The following is a 20,699-nucleotide window of genomic DNA, read 5'->3' on the forward strand; positions in this document are numbered from 1 at the left end:
AAAATCAGAAAGCAATCAGTACTATACTGGAGGTCTACTGTCACCGCTGCATTTCAAGGGAAGATGCTATAAAAACAGTTAAGAATTGGCAAATGACTTGAGTTTGTATTGTGATGCTCTGGAATTGCAGCGTGGTATTGGCAAACAGCAATACAACTGCTCATCCCTGGCCAGCACCGTGGAACAGATGAATAATGAAATGCTGGTGATAGGCTGTCCATATAGGAAGAGTACAAAGATGACAGCCGTACCTCACATCGTGCACAGAAACAGTAAAAACAGAAATGTGGAAACCAAAACCTCGAATGCTTACAAAAAAAAGGAAAATATTTTTATAATTAATAGAATTAGAAAAAAGGTATTTTGAAATATCTTTATCAGGATTAGGGATGAATTTTCAAAGCACTGTACCAAAAAAAAGGGGAGCCCTAAAATACTGCTGATTGTGATTCCAAAGTCAAATAATCTGCTTGACAAAAGTAAAAATGTAGAAGATAGTCACAACTGAAGACAGCAATAAATTAATACCCAGAACATACAGTGCTCTTACAAATCAGTAAAAATAAGAAAGTGCCTAACAGATATGAAATCTGATTGTCAAAGAGAGAGAAAAAGGCAGGAAAGTAAGCAAGATGTACAAGTTAATGTCACAGTCAAGTGTCACCACACACCCACCAGAATGGCTGTAAAGGTCAAGTGTTCACGAGAGCTTCTCGGTAGGGGAGGACTGCTAAGCATAACCTTATATATATAATGTTTTGGGGGGAATATAACTTGATACAAGCTCAAAAGTCATTTGTTAGTGGCCCAATTGCCATTATTTATTTCTCACTGGAACTCTCTCCCACGTGGGTGCCTAAGGAAACCCTGTACATTGCCTGTAAACAGCAAAAAGATGGAAAGAGGCTGTCTAGCCTTTAGGGAAGGAATAAACAGTGTTACTTTTTCCCATTAAAGAACAATCCTTTCTAGATGCATCTACATGGCAAAAATTACACACACACAAAAAAAGTGGTGAGTGAAAACAGTAAGTTATGAAAGGACATGTTACTTATATAAATTATGAAAGTCCACAAAATAAAACCGTGTATTTTTTAGTATGTCCACACATATAGTAAAATTATAAAGATATACAAGGGGTAGTATCCTCAGACTCTTGTCACACTGGAAAGGGGGAGAAGGAAAAGAGAGAAGGGCCTGATCGGCTCTCTAATGCTATGCATTTTGGCACCTCAAATAAAACAACTTGTTGGTGTTAAGTTGTTAACATCTCTGAGGAAACTGGGATATAATTACCATTATACCTGAGGGTGCTGTGCTAGATAGTAACTTTCACCTCACAGTATTAAGGTACATCAGAAGGCAGTCAGTGAGGTAAGGGAACCAGAGTGGGCAGGAGGTTATTTATATACTGAAAGAAAATGCAGGCCAAAGAGAAATGAGTTCAAGAACAAACCATAGCCCATGGGTGAAATAAAAGCAAATCCCACTTTAACTTCATAGACACCAGACTTCCAAATGGTATTTGGTCCAGTGCTGGAGATCTTTTTTCTGAGTGAAAGTATTTCCCTCATTTAATGGTTAATTTGCAGCAACTTCCCTCAAAACAATTACACTTATTCACTTACCGAATAAATGTACTGAGTCTGTGTGTGTGAACAGAATTTGGCTAGTTATGGAGAAATACGAGACTGAGCTCTTTTTTCTTCTGGTTCATTTAACCCATATAGCTATTATAATTATTTTTTCTATTTTACAAAGAAATTGAAACCAAGAGCTTCCAAAATCACCATGCTGACAATATGGCAGGAGCCATAATTCAAATTCAGATGTTCAGGTGACCCCAAAACCCATCATTTCACTATGCCATATTACAATGCTCTCAAAACTCAGGGGAGATCTTATGTTTAACTTCCCTATTCCTACTGTTCTGTGTGGGCTGTACTCACTATCATGTTGTTTTTCCATAAAACCACTCAGTGGATTAGACCAGAAGAATAAGGTGAAGCCGGATACTGGTGGCTCACACCTGTAATCCTAGTTACTTGGGAGGCTGAGATAGGATCAAGGTTCAAGGGCAGTCCAAATAGTTCTGGAGACCCTCCCCCCATCTCCAAAATAACCAGAGCAAAAATGGACTGGAGGTGTGGCTCAAGCAGTAAAGTGCCTGCTTTTCAAGTGTGAATTCCTGAATTCAAACCCCAGTCCCACCAAAACAAAACAAAAAAATATGGTCATAACTTTAGTAACTGCTCTTCTAAGAATGATTTAGAATAAGGTAATTACAGAAAACAACAAAAAGTAACTCCAGACCAAAGAGAATTAAAAAATCACACTAAAAAGGGCAATAAAGTGTTAGAAATATCTTTAAGATATTGGGGTGTCTTGTCATGAGACACTACTCAGAAGGCAACAGGCAAGGCAAAATGTACTTCTGCAGAAGGGTGCACAGTAGGGAGTCTGGGAGGTATGTACACTGGGTGGGAGGTCTGCAGGAGTTTTATCTGATGCCATGCTGTCCCTCTCCTGCACCTGGATTGGGCAGGTTTTGGGCTTATAGTCTATGTGGTTGGCTAATTGGAATGGGGCCAGGTTTTGGGGGTGGGGAGGCTTTGGAAACAAAGAAGTTTCAGAGAAGCAATAACTGTTTTTGGTTATCAGCTCTGGAACCAGGACATCTAGTGGAATTCTTGCCCTGGCCCAGCTGAGGATAACCCTTTGTTCTTAATAGAAACTTTTTATTAAGCAGAGTCCATGAAGCCAGTGTCTATGGGAAGTGCGAAGCGAGCTAGTGAGACTAACATTTTTAACAGCAGTGCTTGCTGACTAAATTCTCTAAGTTCTCGCATAAAGTAACTGAAAATCTCTACACCAAGCTCTTTGCCAAGAACTTTACATAAACTTCCCTATCTACTTGCCACACTGGCATACATGATACAGGTGTCATCGGCCCATCTTACAGGTGAAGAAATGTCTGTATAAGCACTAAGGAGTGAACCTGAAATCACAGGGTAGGGCTAGGACCTGAGCACAGGCAGTGTGATTTCCAAAAAAGCATGGTGACTAATCGTTATGACACTGTTTCATAAACTTTTTGGGGAACCAGTGAGAAATGTATTTTGTATCATTTTACAACCTATACACACTAACTCTTACAAAACATTATTTATGAACCAGGTGTAGTGGTGCATGTCTGTAATTCCAGCACTCAGGAGGCTGATGAAGGGAGATCAAGTGTTCAAGACCAGCCTGGGCTACACAGCAAAACAAAAAAACCCACCGTTCACTTTAGTAATAGGTACCAAAAAAATTTTATTTTTGAGATGCTTATTTTGAGTTATGAAATTTCTTCAATATGAATTTTTTTTTTTTTTTGGCTGCACTCGGGTTTAAACTTAGGGCCTCATGCTTGCTAGGCAAGCCACTCCACCAGCCCTAATATGGACAATTTTTAAAGTAAAAAAAGTCCTGGATTTAATACATGAATAATGATTAACTGCCTCAAAAACACAGTATTTACCATAACTAGACTTACAGAAAATGAAAAAACTAAATGAAACCAAGGTCAGCAACAGAGCTGAGTAATTAAAAAAACCCTACAACTATAAAAACTGTTACTCAAAGAAAATACACTATGTACACTGCTTTGAACCACGCACAAAGTTTGTATGTATATGTAAGAAATATAAAAAAGCAAAACAGTGGTATTAAGGTAATAAACATATAGACAGTTATATTATTTTTAATTTTACAAAGACTTTTATTTTCCCTTACAAACTGGAGTAAAGAGACCAGGTAACACTCTGTATTATTATTATTTTTGGCACCAAAGCAATTTACTTATGTGTTCTTTCTTAAATATCTGTTCAAAACCACAGGAGGCTTCCAACTAGTGTTATAAAACTGGCAAAATCATCATGGTACAAAAAAGAGAAAAAAAAAAAAGGACAGTTAAAATAGGCAAAAAAAAAAAGTTCTTTTGATCTGTTTATAAATGAAAATCTGGAACCAAGTTAGCACTGCTAAAAGAACCAAACTTTGCAACGTGTTCTAAAGCACAAACACTTCGTCCTGGCAGAGGTAGCTCCGTTCCAAAAGGCTGGGCCGCCCATCCCAGGGCCTTCGGGTGCCTGGGAACCCGGGTCAGACTTCAGCAGCAGCAGCAGCAGCAGGAGGAGGAGGAGGCGGAGGAGGCCGGGCCCGGCTCTCCTCCTCCGCCAGCGCCTCGCAGTACTGCGCCGGCCAGTCCTTGGGGTCTTGGTTGTGCACCTTGGCCACGAACTTGAGCACTTTCATCTTGCTCGTTTCCAGGTGGGTGCGCGGGCCCCACTGCAACTCATAGTCCACAGGATCGGTGTGCGGGATGCGCCGGTACTCCAGGTACCGCTGTCGCACGAAGTCCTCGGTGATGAGTTTCTTGGGGTCCCCGAAGATCAGGTGCTTCTTGGTGGGGTAGACCCCCAGGCGCCGCAGGAAGTCCCACACCTCGGTCTCAGTGATGGTGTTACCCTTCATGAAGATGAGCCCCAGCACGATCATCAGGAGGCCCGTGGTGGGCGTGCCCTGGTCGCCCCTCACCTCGGCATCCTCCTCCACCGGCTCCAGTGCGTTGATCAGGATGTAGGTGTTGCTCTTGGGCTCAAGTTCAACCAGCTTGTACCCGAACACGTACTGCAGGCGCTCGGCGGCCAGCTTCAGCAGGTCCGGGAACACATCCTTGTAGTCCCCGATCACGTGCTTCACGATGTCGGCCCGCTTAATCGGGATCTTTTTCTGGTCCTTGATCAGTAGGAATTGCACCAGCTCCGCCACCTTCAGCTCCAACTGCTTCTGGGTCCGCGGCCCCACGGCGGGGGCGGTCAAGGACCGGCGGCCGCTGAGCAACGAGGTGCCCGGCCCGCTGGACGTGCTCGGGACTTCCTCCTCGGCGGTGGCGCCATCTCTCGAGGTGTCTTCGCTGCGGGCCCAATCCCTGTCCACCTGGGATAGAGCGCTAGGGCGACCTCGGCTCCTGGGTTTCTGCAGCATGTCACCAGGCAGCTGGGACCCCAGCAGATAGGGTTAGCGTTAGCGTCCTCCCGAACTGCCGAAGGCGCAGAGGATTGTGGGTCTGAGCGAGGTGCGCCTGCGCGGCCCTGGGCGGGGCCTCAGGGGGCGCGCGCTGCGTCGGTGGAGCCTGCGCCTTGCGTCACGGTGCGTCAGCGACCCTGGGGGGGGGGGGGTTCGGCGAGGCTACTGCGCATGCGGGAAGGTACAGGGGGCAGTGAGGTCCTCGGGATCAGAGTGATGGTTTTTGTTTGTTTTTTTTTCCAATTGTAATTGAATGCTGTTGTTTTCAAACCATATGAAGAGAAAACTCACGAACCAAAACTCTTAAGCGCGCTGTTTCTAGGGCACGTGGGTTTGCGCATGTTTTCTGGGTCTTATTTTTAAAATCGGGAATATTTGTAACTGGAGGGAGCTCAGAGGGCACATGTGGGAGGAAAAATAAGGTCACTAGGAAGGCAAAGTAGCAGAAAGAAAGTTAAAGCACCTATTTCTACGCCAAATGTGGACATAAAAGACCCGGAGGACCGGCACCCTCTTCCCCATCACAACTCCGCGATTTTTTTCTGCTGTCCCTAGGAATTTGTAAGGCAGCGTTTCTCAAAAAGCAGGACTTCCCGCTGCTTCTGCATTCATGTTCCCCGCATTAAACTTCATCAGCTAGGCAGCTATGAGAAAATCACCACAAAAAGCATCGCCAGTAACTTGTTTTGCTTGGTCAAGTGAGTTTATCTTTTGGAAGACATGCTATTGATGGAAACTGTCTTGGACTCACAACCACAATTTTAGCAAAGGATGAGTCAGAGGAATGCTACCAGCACCGAAATGTGCTTTCTCAAGAGGTGACCATTTAATTTGGGGCATCGATGATCAAGAATTGCAGTAATGTGCATCTCTTAAATTTCTCAGTTGTTAATTTATCAGCCTTAAGGCTCAATAAGAAAAGAGAACACAGAGGTATCCCTTATAATCTGTGATGTGTGCAGTTTGTATATATATTTTTAATTGTGCAACTCTTAATAGCTGAAGAGAGTCATTTCATTAACTGAAACCATCAGCAGTCTGCTACCATTACTTCTACAGATCTTAATAAATGTGTTTCTTTTCCATTTACTGACTTGCAAAGAAGAAACTGAATTTCTATCTTTGTCTTTTTAAAGCTAACCAGAAAGTTGATAAACTTCAAAGAGCTAACTCAAATTGGTTTCCTCTTTAATGCAAATTATATTCAGAGAAAAGCAATTCAGAACCCATTATTTGAATAATAACGTCAAAAAACAACCTTATTAAAATTTCATTAAATATAACCAGCATAAAATTTCTGTTATTCAATATGAAAATGCAGTCTGATAATGGCAGTTGAACTGCAGTACTAAATGTAAAATCATACTCCCTGTTGTGATGCAAGTATGCCAACATCTGGTAAGCTATAAGTAACAACTTTCTGTTCACACAGAATCCAACAATGTACTCTCAAACATCAGTCTTAATGTCAGAAGCTATTGTGGCTTGTAACATCCCCCATGTGTTGGAAACTTGATCCCCAATATAACAGTGTTGGGAAGTAGGGCTCATAAGAGGTGATTAGGTCTTGAGGGCTCTACTCTCATGAATGGATTAATGTCATTATCTCTGAAGTGGATTAGTTATCATGAGAGTCAGTCTGTTATTAAAGTAAGTTCAGCTCTTTTGCAAGTGTACTCTCTTGCCATATGATGCCTTCCACCATGTTACAGCGCAGCAACTCGCCCTCAAGAGATGTGGCCTCTGGATCTTGGACTTCCCAACCTCCAGAACCATGAGCCAAATAAAATTCTATTATTTCTAAATTACCCAGTAACTATATTTTTATAACAACACAAGACAGACTATGATGAGGCCTACTAAGAAACATATGTCATTATACATTCATTTTTTAAAATTCATATGTGCATACAATGTTTGGGTCATTTCTTCCCCCTTCACACCCCCTCCACACCTCCACTTTCCCCCTCTTAACCCCTCACTATCAGGCAGAAACTATTTTGCCCTTATCTCTAATTTTGTTGAAGAGAGAGTATAAGCAATAATAGGAAGGACCAAGGGTTTTTGCTGGTTGAGATAAGGATAGCTATACAGGGAGTTGACTCACATTAATTTCCTGTGCATGTGTGTTACCTTCTAGGTTAATTCTTTTTGACCTCACCTTTTGTCTAGTTCCTGGTCCCCTTCTCCTATTAGGCTCAGTTGCTTTAAAGTATCTGCTTTAGTTTTTCTGTGTTGAAGGCAACAAATGCTATCTACTTTTTGGGTGTGTTACCTATCCTCACACCTTCCTTGTATGCTCTTGCTTTATCATGTGATCAAAGTCCAATCCCCTTATTATATTTTCCCTTGATCTAATGTCCGCATATTAGGGAGAACATACGCTTTTTGGTCTTTTGGGCCAGGCTAACCTCACTCAGAATAATGTTTTCCAGTTCCATCCATTTACCTGTGAATGATAACATTTCGTTCTTCATGGCTGCATAAAATTCCATTGTGTACAGATCCCACAATTTCTTGATCCATTCATCAGTAGAGGGGCATCTTGGCTGTTTCCATAACTTGGCTACTGTGAATAGTGCTGCAATAAACATGGGTGTGCAGGTACCTCTGGAGTAACCTGAGTCACATTCTTTTGTGTATATCCCCAAGAGTGGTATTGCTGGATCAAATGGTAGATCTATGTTTAGATTTTTAAGAAGCCTCCAAATTTTTTTCCAGAGTGGTTGTACTAGTTTACATTCCCACCAGCAGTGTAAGAGGGTTGCTTTTTCCCCACATCCTCACCAACACCTGTTGTTAGTGGTGTTCCTGATGGTGGCTATTCTAACAGGGGTGAAGTGGAATATTAGTGTGGTTTTAATTTGCATTTCCTTTATTGCCAGGGATGGTGAGCATTTTTTCATGTGTTTTTTGGCCATTTGAATTTCTTCTTTTGAGAAAGTTCTGTTTAGTTCACTTGCCCATTTCTTTATTGGTTCATTAATTTTGGGAGAACTTAGTTTTTTGAGTTCCCTATATATTCTGGTTATCAGTCCTTTGTCTGATGTGTAGCTGGAAAATATTTTCTTCCACTCAGTGTGTTGGTCTCTTCAGTTTAGAGACCATTTCTTTTGTTGAGCAGAAGCTTTTTTTAGTTTTATGAAGTCCCATTTATCTATCCTACCTCTTAGTTGCTGAGCTGCTGTCATTCCATTGAGAAAGTTCTTGCCTATACCTATTAGTTCCAAAGTATTTCCTACTCTTTCTTGTACCACCTTTAGAGTTTGTGGTCTGATATTAAGATACTTGATCCATTTACAGTTAATATTGGTATAGGGTGATAAACATGGATCTAGTTTCAGTTTTTTGCAGACTGCTAACCAGTTTTCCCAGCAGTTTTTGTTGAAGAGGCTGACTTTTCTCCATCGTATATTTTTAGCGCCTTTGTCAAAGATAGGTTGGTTATAGTTGTGTGGCTTCATATCCGGGTCCTTTATTCTGTTCCACTGGTCTTCATGTCTGTTTTTGTGCCAGTACCATGCTGTTTTTATTGTTATTGTTTTGTAATATAGTTTGAAGTCGAGTATCTTGATACCTCCAGCATTGTTCTTTTGACTGAGTATTGCCTTGGCTATTCATGGCCTCTTGTGTTTCCATATAAATTTAACGGTAGATTTTTCAATCTCTTTGATGATGTCATTGGGATTTTGATGATAATTTCATTAAACATGTAGATTACTTTTGGGAGTATTGACATTTTTACTATGTTGAGTCTACCAATCCATGAGCATGGGGGATCTCTCCACTTTCTATAGTCTTCCTCAATCTCTTTATTCAGAAGTTTATAGTTTTCCTTGTAGAGGTCTTTCACATCCTTTGTTAGGTTTACACCTAGGTATTTGATTTTTTGAGGTTGTTGTAAATGGAATTGTTTTCATATATTCTTTCTCAGTTTGTTCATTATTAGTGTATAGAAATGCTAATGATTTTTCTATGTTGATTTTATATCCTGCTACCTTGCTGTAGCTACTGATTGTGTAGGAGCTTTTGAGTAGTGTTTTTTGGGTCTTTAAGGTATAGGATCATATCATCTGCAAGTTGGGATATTTTGACAGTTTCTTTACCTATTTGTATTCCTTTTATTCCTTCTTCTTGCCTAATTGCTTTGGCTAGGAATTCCAGTACTATGTTGAATAGGAGTGGAGATAGTGGGCATCCTTGTCTGGTTCCTGATTTTAGAGGGAATGGTTTCATTTTTTCACCATTAAGTATAATGCTGGCTGTAGGTTTGTTATATATAGCTTTTATAATGTTGAGATACTTTCCTTCTATTCCTAGTTTTCTTAGAGCTTTTATCATGAAATGGTGTTGGATCTTATCAAAGGCTTTTTCTGCATCTATTGAGATAATCAAGTGGTTTTTGTCTTTGCTTCTGTTAATGTGGTTTATTACGTTTATTGATTTTCATATGTTGAACCACCCCTGCATTCCTGGGATGAAGCCTACTTGGTCATGGTGAATAATCTTTTTGATGTGTTGTTGAATTCGGGTTGCCATTATTTTCTTGAGGATTTTTGCATCAGTGTTCATTAAGGAGATTGGCCTATAGTTCTCCTTTTTAGAGGTGTCTTTGCCTGGTTTTGGGATAAGTGTAACACTGGCTTCATAAAATGTGTTTGGCAGTTTTCCTTCCCTTTCTATTTCGTGGAACAGTTTAAGGAGGGTTGGTATCAGTTCTTCTTTAAAGGTCTGATAGAATTTAGCAGAGAATCCATGAGGTCCTGGACTTTTCTTTTTAGGGAGACTCTTCAATTTCATTTTGTGTTATAGCTCTATTCAGGTGATTAATGTCATCCGTTTCTTTAAGATTTTCAAATTTATTTGCATATAGTTTCTCAAAGTAGTCTCTGATGATGTCCTGGACTTCCATAGTGTTTGTTGTTATCTCCCATTTTGCATTCCTGATTTTACTAATTTTTGTTTTTTCTCTCCTCATTTTAGTCAGGTTTGCCAGGGGTCTGTCAATCTTCTTTATTTTTTCAAAGAACCAACTTTTTGTTTCATTAATTCTTTGTATGGTTTTTTGGTTACTGTTTCAGTGATTTCAGCTGTTATTTTTATTATTTCTCTCCTTCTATTTGTTTTGGGATTTGCTTGTTCTTGTTTTTCTAGGAGGTTGAGATGTATCATTAGGTCATTGATTTGAGATCTTTCAGTCTTTTTAATATATGTACTCATGACTATAAACTTTCCTCTCAGCACTGCCTTAGCTGTGTCCCATAGGTTCCGGTAGGTTGTGTTTTCATTTTCATTGACTTCCAGGAACTTTTTAATTTCCTCTTTTATTTCATCAATGACCCATTGTTCATTAAGCAATGAGTTATTCAGTTTCCAGCTGTTTGCATGTTTTTTGTCTTTATTTTTGTTGTTGAGTTCTAGTTTTATTGCATTGTGATCAGATAGAATGCATGGTGTAATTTCTATTTTCTTATATTTGCTGAGGCTTGCTTTTTGCCCTAGGATATGATCTATTTTGGAGAAGGTCCTGGGCTGCTGAGAAGAATGTATATTGTGTAGAAGTTGATGAAATGTTCTGTAGACATCAACTAGGTCCATTTGGTTTATGGTATATTTTAGATCTAGGATTTCTTTATTGATTTTTTTGTTTGGATGACCTATCTATTGATGATAATGGGGTGTTAAAGTCTCTCACAACCACTGTGTTGGAGTTAATATATGCTTTTAGGTTCTTCAGGGTATGTTTGATGAAATTGGGTGCATTGACATTGGGTGCATATAGGTTGATAATTGTTATTTCCTTTTGGTCTATTTCCCCTTTTATTAGTATGGCATGTCCTTTATCTCATTTGATCAATGTAGGTTTGAAGTCTACTTTGTCAGAGATAAGTATTGCTACTCCTGCCTGTTTTGGGGGCCATTGGCTTGGTAAATCTTCTTCCAGCCTTTCATCTGAAGCCTATGCTCATTTCTGTCATTAAGGTGTGTCTCCTGTAAGCAACAAATTGTTGGATCTTCCTTTTAATCCAGTTCAATAAACGGTGCCTTTTGATGGGGGAATTAAGTCCATTAACATTAAGTGTTAGTACTGATAGATATGTGGTGATTCCTGTCATTTAGTTGTCTTAGTTGTTTGAAGGTTTGATTGTGTGTATCTAAATTGATGTTACTCTCTACTTTTTTGCTTTTTCTGTTCCTTTAGTTTGGTGCTGCCTGCCCTTTCATAGTTTTATTGGGTTTCACTTTCTGTGTGCAGAATCCTTTAAGAATCTTTTGTAGTGATCGCTTTGTGGTCATATATTGTTTTAGTTTCTGCTTATCTTGGAAGACTTTTATTGCTCCATCTATTTTGAATGATAGTTTTGCTGGGTAGAGTATCCTGAGGTTGAAGTTATTTTCATTCAGTGCCCAGAAGACCTCACTGCAAGCCCTTCTTGCTTTTAATGTTTGTGTTGAGAAGTCTGTTGTGATTTTGATGGGTTTGCTTTTGTACGTTATTTGCTTTTTCTGTCTTACAGCCTTCAATATTCTTTCTCGAATCTCTGTACTTATTGTTTTAATGATAATATGCCATGGGGTGGGTCTGTTTTGGTCAGGTGTGTTTGGTGTTCTGGAGGCATTTTGCAGCTGTATGGGCATAGTTTTCTCTAGATTTGGGAAATTTTCTGTAATTATTTTGTTGAATATATTATGCATTCCCTTTGCTTGCACCTTTCTCCTTCTTCAGTGTCCATGATTCTCAGTTTTGGTCTTTTGATGGATTCAGTAAGTTCTTGCATTTTCTTTTCACAGGTCTTGAGTTGTTTAAGTAATAGTTCTTTGGTTTTTCCTTTAATTACCATTTCATCTTCAAGTTCTGAGATTCTGTCTAATGTTTGTTCTGTTCTGCTGGATTGGCCTTCCGTTTTGTTTTGCAATTCTGTTTCATTCTTTTTTCTGAGGTTTTCCATATCCTGGCTCATTTCCTCTTTAATGTTGTCTATTTTTGTCCTGAGTTCACTTATCTCTTTATTAATTGTGTTCTCTGTTTCACTTTGGTGTTTATACAATGCTTCTATGGTTTCCTTTATTTCTTCTTTTGCTTTTTCAAATTCTCTATTTTTGTTGTCTTGGAATTTCTTGGGTGTCTCCTGTACATTTTGGTTGACCGTATCCAGTATCATCTCTATAAAATTCTCATTGATTACTTGCTGGATTCCTTCTTTCAGTTTGTTCTTGTGAGCTTCATTGGGTTCTTTGGCATAGTTTGTCTTCGTTTTGTTGGAGTCTGGATCTGAGTATCTGTTTTCTTAATTTCCCTCTGGTTCCTGTACTAATTTATTATTGGGGGGAAACTGGTTTCCCTCTTTTTTCCATCTTCCCAGCATTGCCCTTGCATTGTTACTGTCCCTGTACTGTGTGCAATTAAGTATTTTCTAGCTTGTAATAGTAACAATGGTGATATCTAGAATGGGAGGGTGAGAGGAGCGGGAAGGCAAAGAAGGTAAAAATAAAGGGAAAACAAACAACTAAAAAAACAAAACTAACAAGCAACAACAACAACAACAAAAACAGTGCCAAAGAAATAAATGGGGAGAGATAGTGTACTAATCACCAGTAAGCTAAACAGGCATTAGAGAGACAGAGAGAAGATTAAAAAAAAAATCCCCAAGTTCAAATGCAATAGAGTTTTAGTCTTAATAATTTTGGTGTTAGTCCCTCAGCCTCCAAACCTGGAGATGGTGTCTCAGAAGTAGTTCTGTAGTTGTCTCATCAAAGGGGAAAAAAAAACCCCAAAACAAAACAAAGCAAAACAAAACAAAATATTCCATGTTCAAATGCAATACAGTTTCAGTTAGTCCTTCAGCATGTAGTTCTAGTTCAGTCGTCTCATCAAAGGAAGAGGGAAAAAAAAAAGAAGAAAAAGGGTCTGGAGACAGCTTTGCAAATGTCTATCTGAGGCTGTGGCTCACCTGCCCTCTGCTGTCAGCCTGCTGTTGCTGGAGGCTTTATTTATGCAGCTCTCAGGAATGAGCTTAACACTTACCTAGCCCTGCAGGCTTTGTTTATTTAGAGTTCTTCTGGGCAAGATGGCCACTGTTACAAGCTTTCCTCTCTCCAAGCACCCTGGGGGAGGTGGCACTCCACCCGCCTTCTCTGGCCGGCGTGTTTATTTACAGTTCACATGGGAAGTGCCCCTTCCCCACTCTCCAGTGGAGCTTTCCTCACACGGCCACTTTTACAAGCTTTCCCACTCCAAGGTTGCTGGGTGGGGGCCACCACTCCTGCCTTGTCCGCCGGCTTGTTTATTTACAGTTCCATGAGGGAACCCCGCCCTCTTTGCTACATGTCTTTTTTTTTGTTGTTTATTATTCAGTTTTTTTTCTCTTTTTTCCCTGAGTGGGGGTCAGTCTGTCCAGGGGGCTATGCTGATGTGGTCCAGGGTTGTTTGTGGGAGTACCGCATGCCGCTTAGCTCACCTGGTTATCTGGCGGTGTGAGAGCCCTCCTGGTTTCTCCTTTTAACGTGGAGTGGGGATGCTATGCATGGGCTGGAGTTGTGGAGAAGTTGGAGTTTTGCCTCTTCTTGGTGGTTTTTCCTGCAAAGCGTTTCTCCAGAGTCTCTCCAAGATTTTACTTTAGGAAGCACGATTTCTGCTTCCTCCCTCTAGTCGCCATCTTGGAATCTCCCTCCAATCATTCATTTTTTTTTTTTACAATGAATACATCACCTGCTTTAGTTTCCTTGCAAATTAAAATTTGTATTTAAATTCAAAGAAACCTGCTGTAATCTAAAATTCTGCAAAAGGTCCATCCAGAAGGATCAGTTATACTTTGAGCCAAATTATTTCATCAACCAAAGGAGAAATGGCAAGTAAATGAAAGCTGTTGTCAACAATTAAGGTGGTTTTTCTTGCTAAAGTCTTCACTAAATTACTAAGCAGCCCCACCAGTTAGGCTGCCCTGTGACTGGGGAATCCACAGTGTCTTAAGCAGAACCTCACTCAGATAGCAAATTGTCATGCCTCAAGAGAGAAAAGATCCCAGTTTTAAGTTTCAAAGTGACTCTCTATACTCTCTCCAGAAGGATGGGGGTGAGAAAATGCAGACATAAAATACAGAATGAAGGTTAGACACTACAATGGAGAAGTTACCCAAACACACATCCCACAACACTGACATAAAGTCATGGATGTTTGAGTAGAAACTGTAGCAGTGATAACACTAATAACAGTAACCCTCAATAACTACAACTAAAAATTTTACAAAGGTAACTATGGGTCAGACATTATTCAAAGTGGTTTTCAAGAATGACTTTATCTAATCCCCACAAAAATGGTGTGAGGCATATTAGTTCACTGTGTTTCTCTTATCTTAAACAGGGAATCTGGCACATAAAACGTGGACACGGTGTCCTTGAAGAAGTAAGAGCTTTGCAATCAGGTGGGATTCAGTTTCCAGGTTGACAAAATGAGATTAATAATCCTGGCTTCCAGAGATTAAGTGAGATAGGTTTGCCAAGTACCTAGCACTGGGCCTGGCAGGTTAGCTGTTCACAATTTGCTGCTTTTTAATGTTAAGGAAAATATTTGAGGACTATACAAATTCATATGTGGTGTAGGAAAGGCAAAACTTTACCTCCTAAGATCTTGAGAATTAAAATGACCTGAGACAGATTAGCAGGAGAAAAGCAGACAAATTTAATGTAAGTTTTATGTGACAAAGGAACTTTTATGAGGAAAGGCAGACTCAAAGAAGTGGCAAAATCTAAATGCTTTTATGGTAGTACAAAGAGAGGTAATTGTGGAAAAGCAGCTAAATTATGTGGGGAGGCTAAAGGAAGATAATTATTTTAACAAGGTTGTTTGTACAGAAATCTCTTGGCTATGACTTCCTGTGGAAAAATGTTTCTTTTCTCTTGGTACAGGAAGGCATCTTGCACATGGGAGTTTTTAATCTCTTGTTTCCAGGAGATTATAATGCCCTTCTTGCATCTGCTGTTTTTGAAGTGACTTTAGCTCAAAGTAATCCTTATGCCAATGTGGCATATTTTGGGCAACATGTTCTGCTCCCTAGAGTAGAAAGATGTTCACTGCAATGAAACACATATATACATAAAAATCAGGAAAAGGTTGTAAAGTGTGTGTGTGTGTGTGTGTGTGTGTGTGTATCTATCTACCTATATCTATCTATCTATCTATATAATGTCAAGGTACTAGCAAAGCTACTTGCTTTTAAAAATAAAAATTTTGATGTCATTACTTAGGAGATAAATGAAAATTATGTCCTCAGAGAAGCTTAACTTCACAGTGACATACTGCCATACCAGTTATGCATTCAAATTTTCAGTAAATCTAATATGATTAGAACATGGCATTTGTGACTTTCTGTTCAAGGAGTGAAGTAACAAAGACAAGTAGGTATTTTAAAAAAGAAATTTTCAAATGCTTTATGGTGATCACCTTCTTGCTTTTATTATGAGACCCACAAGAAAAAAAAAATCAAAATTCTTTGAGGCAAAACCAAAGCTAGCTAAGATTTCACATGCATTAAACAAGGAAATGCTTACTACCAATTGTTCTTTAAGTGTCTCTAAGTAATTAAATGCTTTATTTTATGTCCTTGATAGCAAATGCCTGCCAAGAAGCTCTAATCATCTTTATTATTTACTAGAGTCTCCTCTTCCTTCACTGGTATTTCTTTTAAAAACCAGAAAAAGATTTTATATTTTCTGACAGCAACACAGAGCTAAAAGCAGATGAGGACTTTGGGGGAAGAAAAGCAATAATCAAAGCATGCAACCAGCATGTACAAGAAGCTTCCTTCCCTTCTCCAATGAAAGAAAAGGGAGTAATGTGTAGCATGTGTGCAAAGGAGTTGAGGGACATTATTTTAGTTGGTAGACAGCAGGGAAAGCAACCCAGATATTTTAATGGCTGCAATAAAATTTCCAGTGTCCAGTAGCTTTGTTCACTCACATGTAACAGGGGTGTCACCTCTTCCTAACAAAGATCCTCCAACTTAGATCACAGGGAAGACAACATAATGTTTTTGTCCCTTATAAATGAAAACTTTGATTAAGTCTAGTGGAGCTTTCCTTGGCTGGTAGAAGAGTAGAGAAGCAGGCCTTGATGAAATTGTGCTTTCCAAGCAGTGCAGCCACGAGGCCCAGAGTCTCTTCTTAGACTCTCTTTTCAAGAAATATAAATCATCCAGTTTCCCTGGGGCCTTTATAAAAGTCAAAGTCTCTGGACATGGTGTCTCATGCCTCAGGAGGCAGATAGAGGGAGGATTGCCATTTGTGGCCAACAAATGAGTTGAGTGGAGGTTTGACCCCCACTCAACCAACAGAAAGCTGGGAGTCATCCCAGCTATGTGGGAAACATAAATAGGAGGATTGTGGTATGGGCCATCCTGAGTATAATCACAAGACCCTATTAAGAAAATAAAGCTAAAATGACTGGTGGCATGGCTTAAGTGATAGAGTGCCTGCCTAGTAAACGCAAAGCCCTGAATTCAAACCCCAGTACTGCCAATAAATAAAAAAGAAAAAGTCATTAAGGTCTATTAAGTAATAAAATTACAAACACACAAAGTCTCAATAGTAGCCAGTAAGATTTGTTTGCTTGGTTTCTTCCCCCTGTTCTGCATCTTTTTCCCTTTAGGAAGTGCTTCTTCCTACTTCTAGATGACTTTGGTCCAGCCCTTCCTTCCCTTCGTGGGTGTTTGTGATTCAGGTCAGACACAGTGACTGGTTTAAAAGTCCAGTGGATACCCTTCCAGTGGCTTCTTCAGGTGCTCTCTCCTCTGAGCTAACTAGCTAAAGGGTGATGTAAGCTGAGCCATTTTTGCAGTCACTTGGCAATAACCTGCCACCTGGATCCCTGGATCTTGAGCTCAAGGCTAGACTTCTGGAGATAGCAAGACACAGGAGCATCTCCTTCTGTTTAATCTGCTTTGAGTTGGTGCTTGTCCCTTGAAACTGAAGAAGTAATAGCTAAGTCAGTAGCGAAACCCAAGGGAATGAGTGTACGAAAGAATCAGACTTTCACAGGATAGAGTTGATAAGTTAACATCACCTAATGAGAAGTTTTGAATGTCAAGAGAGGCTAATTGAATACCTTTGACATTGTTTTGTTTCTGCACCGTGTTCTGCGGTTGAGGACTGTGTTTTGAGATTTTAGCTGCTGGAAATACAGGCAAACCATGAAGGACTGTGATTTTCCATATAAAATGAACATGTAAGCTAATCTGGCAATTTACCTGTGGAGTTTCAAACAACTTGGCAAATACAGTTATGTGTTGATTAACCATGACTAAGAAATGTGTTGTTAAGTGATGTTTGTCCTCGTGCAAGCATCATGGAGTGTATTTATACAAATTAACATGGCTATGATGAAACTAGGCAATATAATCACCCTATGTGTGGTCCATCATCGACTGAAATGTTATTATGTGGTACGGTGCATGGATGTAATTTAAATCATCTGCTACTCCAGAGTAGCTCTGTTCTTTAAATTAACCTGAAGTATTTATCCACTGGCCACACCATACAAGTTGACAGAAACTCCATTCTTTTAGACTATGCTTTAGCCTAAAGCAGAGCCATACCCACAAGGCAAGAGCACCAAGGTGAGTGGAGAAAGTTAACACACACAGGAGCAGTGCAGATAGGTTTTGAGAAAGCGGAAATGGAAAATAAAATTAAATGAAAAGAATTAAAGAGAAATATATTTAAAAATTCGAGGCATGAATCAAAACATTGCATTGTACCTCATAAATATGAACAAGTCTGTGTCAGTAAAAAAATTGAAATAATAAAAATATTCAAGGCAGACAAGAAGATCCCATGTATGCATAACTGGTAGTCCTGAGGGAGACAACAAACAAAGAAGCAGCTGCGACTGCAAGAACTCTGGGAGCTGGTGAATTTACACAGGCCCGGTGTCTCTGATTCCATTTCCTTCCTCCCTTTGACTAACAACCAGACCAAGCATGCTTGCTGGGCTGAAGAATGATCAGAGGCTATGAGTTCTCCAAGATCTGCAGAAAAGCGAGCAAGTACAGGGATTTATCTCCCTGAGATGCAAATGAGAGTTTAAGTGTTACATATGAAGGACTGAGAAGACCCAGGATTGTGTGGTGCTGAGGTCTGAGCTGGCAGAAGCTCTTGCCTCCCTTCTGAGAGAGTCCTCAGCTTTTTTTCTGAGGATGGGCCTTCAGTTCCCACACTGCTGAACACCTGCCCTCAGAGGGCACCTCACAGGCAAATCAATGCTGCCAAGCCTCAAGGTTGGGAAGACAGCAGTTTTCCATCTGAGTCTTGGGCTCTAAAAGGCTTCTTCATGGTCCTGGCAGGCAAATAAAGAGTATGCCCTTTGATTCACTGTGATCCCAAAACCAAAATATACCTTGCCAGAAACCACTGAACTTCTCACCACTTACTACTTCCAGTGACCCCTAACAACATGACCTATAGAGGGAAGGGAGAAACATAAAATCTTTGCACAGATGAGTAAGAAAAATTACAGCTCACTAAAGGAAGTCCAAGAACTGGAAGGGGAGCAATGAAATCAACAAACCTTAGCCACACTGACCAAGAAAAACAGAACAAACAAATAAAATTAGAAGGAAAAAGGGGTATCACCACCAACCTCACAAAAATAAAGTTTATAAGGCAATGCTAAAAGCAAAGAACCATTGTGTGCCAACAAATCAGATCATTAGAAGAATGGAAAAATTCCCGGGAAGACACAGATAAAATGTGAACAGACCTACAACAAAGAAACAGATTGGATTAGGTAACTTTAATCTTTCTACGAAGAACTCAGATCCAAATGGCTTCTCAGTGATCTCTACCAAATATTTAAAGTAGACCATCCCTTTTCTCGTTCTTCCAGAAAAACTGAAGAAAGTATCAATTCTTAACTCATTCTATGCGTAAAGCATTATCTTAATAACGAATCAAAGATATCCAAAGCAAAGTACAGACCAACATGCGTGTGGATACCAAAGTACTTACCAAAATACTAGCAACCCAAATCTAGTGATATAGAAAGAATTACATCTGGGACCACAGGGGTTTATTATAGGAACACAAGCCTAGCTTTCTATCAGAAATATTAATGTAGTACTAACAGAGAAAAAGGACAAAAATCTCACAGTGATTTTAATAGATGCAGTAAAAGCATTTGACAAAATCCAACACCCTTTTATAATAAAAACATAACAAACTAGAATCACAAGGAAACTTCCTCAATGTAATAAAAGGACATCCATGAAAGTCTGTAACTAATATCATACTTAATGGTAAGACATTGGATTTTCTTAATCTAAGATCAGAAAAGACACCCTTCTTCATCTTCTTTCAACATTGTCCTGAAGGTTTTAGCTAGGGAAATTAGGAAAGAAAATGAAAGGAAGAAGTTAAATTATCTCTTCATAGATGGCCTAATCTTACATGTAGAAAATCCCAGAGGACCCAATAAGTAATATTAGAAGTAATAAAGGAGTCTGTCAAGGTGAAACGATAAAAGACAGATTTACAAAAATCAATTGTGTTTCTGCACATATCCAATGAACAATCTGAAAATGAAATTAAGAAAGCATCCCCATTTGCAATAGGATTAAAAATAATAAAACGCTTAGGAATAAATTCGACAAAATAAGTGCAAAGCTTATACTCCAAAAATTATGAAACAGTGGATGAAATTAGACAACTAAGCAAATGGAGAAATATTCTGTGTCCATGGATCAAAATTCTTAAATTTGTAAAGATGTCAATACTACCCAAATTCATCTATAGATTCAAGACAAATCAAAATCCCAACTGTGTTTTTTTTAAAATAGAAATTGATATGCTGACCCTCAAATTCATATGGACATGCAATGGACCCAAAATAATCCTGAAAAAGAACAAAATTGGAGGACTTACATTCCTGATTTTAAAACCTACTACACTACTACCGTAATCAAGGCAATACAGCCCTGCTACATGCATGACATGTTATGAGCTTAATTCTGTCCTCCCCAAAACTCATGTTGAAGTTCCAATTCCTAGCACCTCAGACTACAACTGTATTTGGAGAGAAGTTCTTTAAGTCATTGAATAAGGCCTGTGGGGTGGGGCACTAACCTAAGAGATTTTATAAGGACACGTTTTAATACTGTGTTCTTATTAAAAGAGGAAGAGGTCAGTGATATGCATGCATAAAACAAATGCCCTTGGGACAAGTGAGAGGCTGGCCATTTTGCAAGAAGAGAAGCCTCGGAAGAACCAAACCTTGAACTTGGACTTGGAGCCTCCAGAACTAAGAACCATTTCTGTTGTTAAGCCTTTCAGTCTGCAGTGTTCTGTCATGGAAGCCCTGGCCAACTAATACACAAACAGTGCAATGGAATAGAACTGAGAGTCCAGAAATAGACTCACGTGTCTACGACCAACCAGTTTTACGAAAAGAGACTAAGATAATTCAATAGAAGAACAACAATAGTACTGGGATAACTGGATAGCCACATATCAAAAAATGAATTTAGACTCTGACTTCACACTATACACAAAACCAAGATAAGTGGATTATAGACCTAAATTTAAGAGCTGATACTATAAAACTCAGAGAATGAGACATACAAGTAAATTCTCAGGATCTT

The 20,699-nt window shown here is 39.5% G+C and overlaps 2 protein-coding genes across 5 annotated transcripts in view; both read right to left on the minus strand.

The window, feature by feature from the left end:
• The window catches only part of Entrep2 (endosomal transmembrane epsin interactor 2), a 469,028-nt gene that overhangs the window by 150,052 nt on the left and 298,277 nt on the right, over window positions 1–20,699 (minus strand). The gene's annotated exons all lie outside the window — the stretch shown is intronic.
• Nsmce3 (NSE3 homolog, SMC5-SMC6 complex component) lies at window positions 3,282–5,060 on the minus strand. The gene has a single exon (XM_020178209.2). It carries the CDS (start codon window positions 5,026–5,028, stop codon window positions 4,144–4,146), a length of 885 nt encoding a protein of 294 aa, XP_020033798.1. The 5' UTR covers window positions 5,029–5,060; the 3' UTR covers window positions 3,282–4,143.

This window comes from Castor canadensis, chromosome 19, assembly GCF_047511655.1.
Source record: "Castor canadensis chromosome 19, mCasCan1.hap1v2, whole genome shotgun sequence".
NCBI lineage: Eukaryota > Metazoa > Chordata > Mammalia > Rodentia > Castoridae > Castor > Castor canadensis.

Bases quoted from the DNA above. Each gene is read 5' to 3' on its own strand.
- Nsmce3 (XM_020178209.2), bottom strand. From the start codon at position 5,028: ATGCTGCAGAAACCCAGGAGCCGAGGTCGCCCTAGCGCTCTATCCCAG.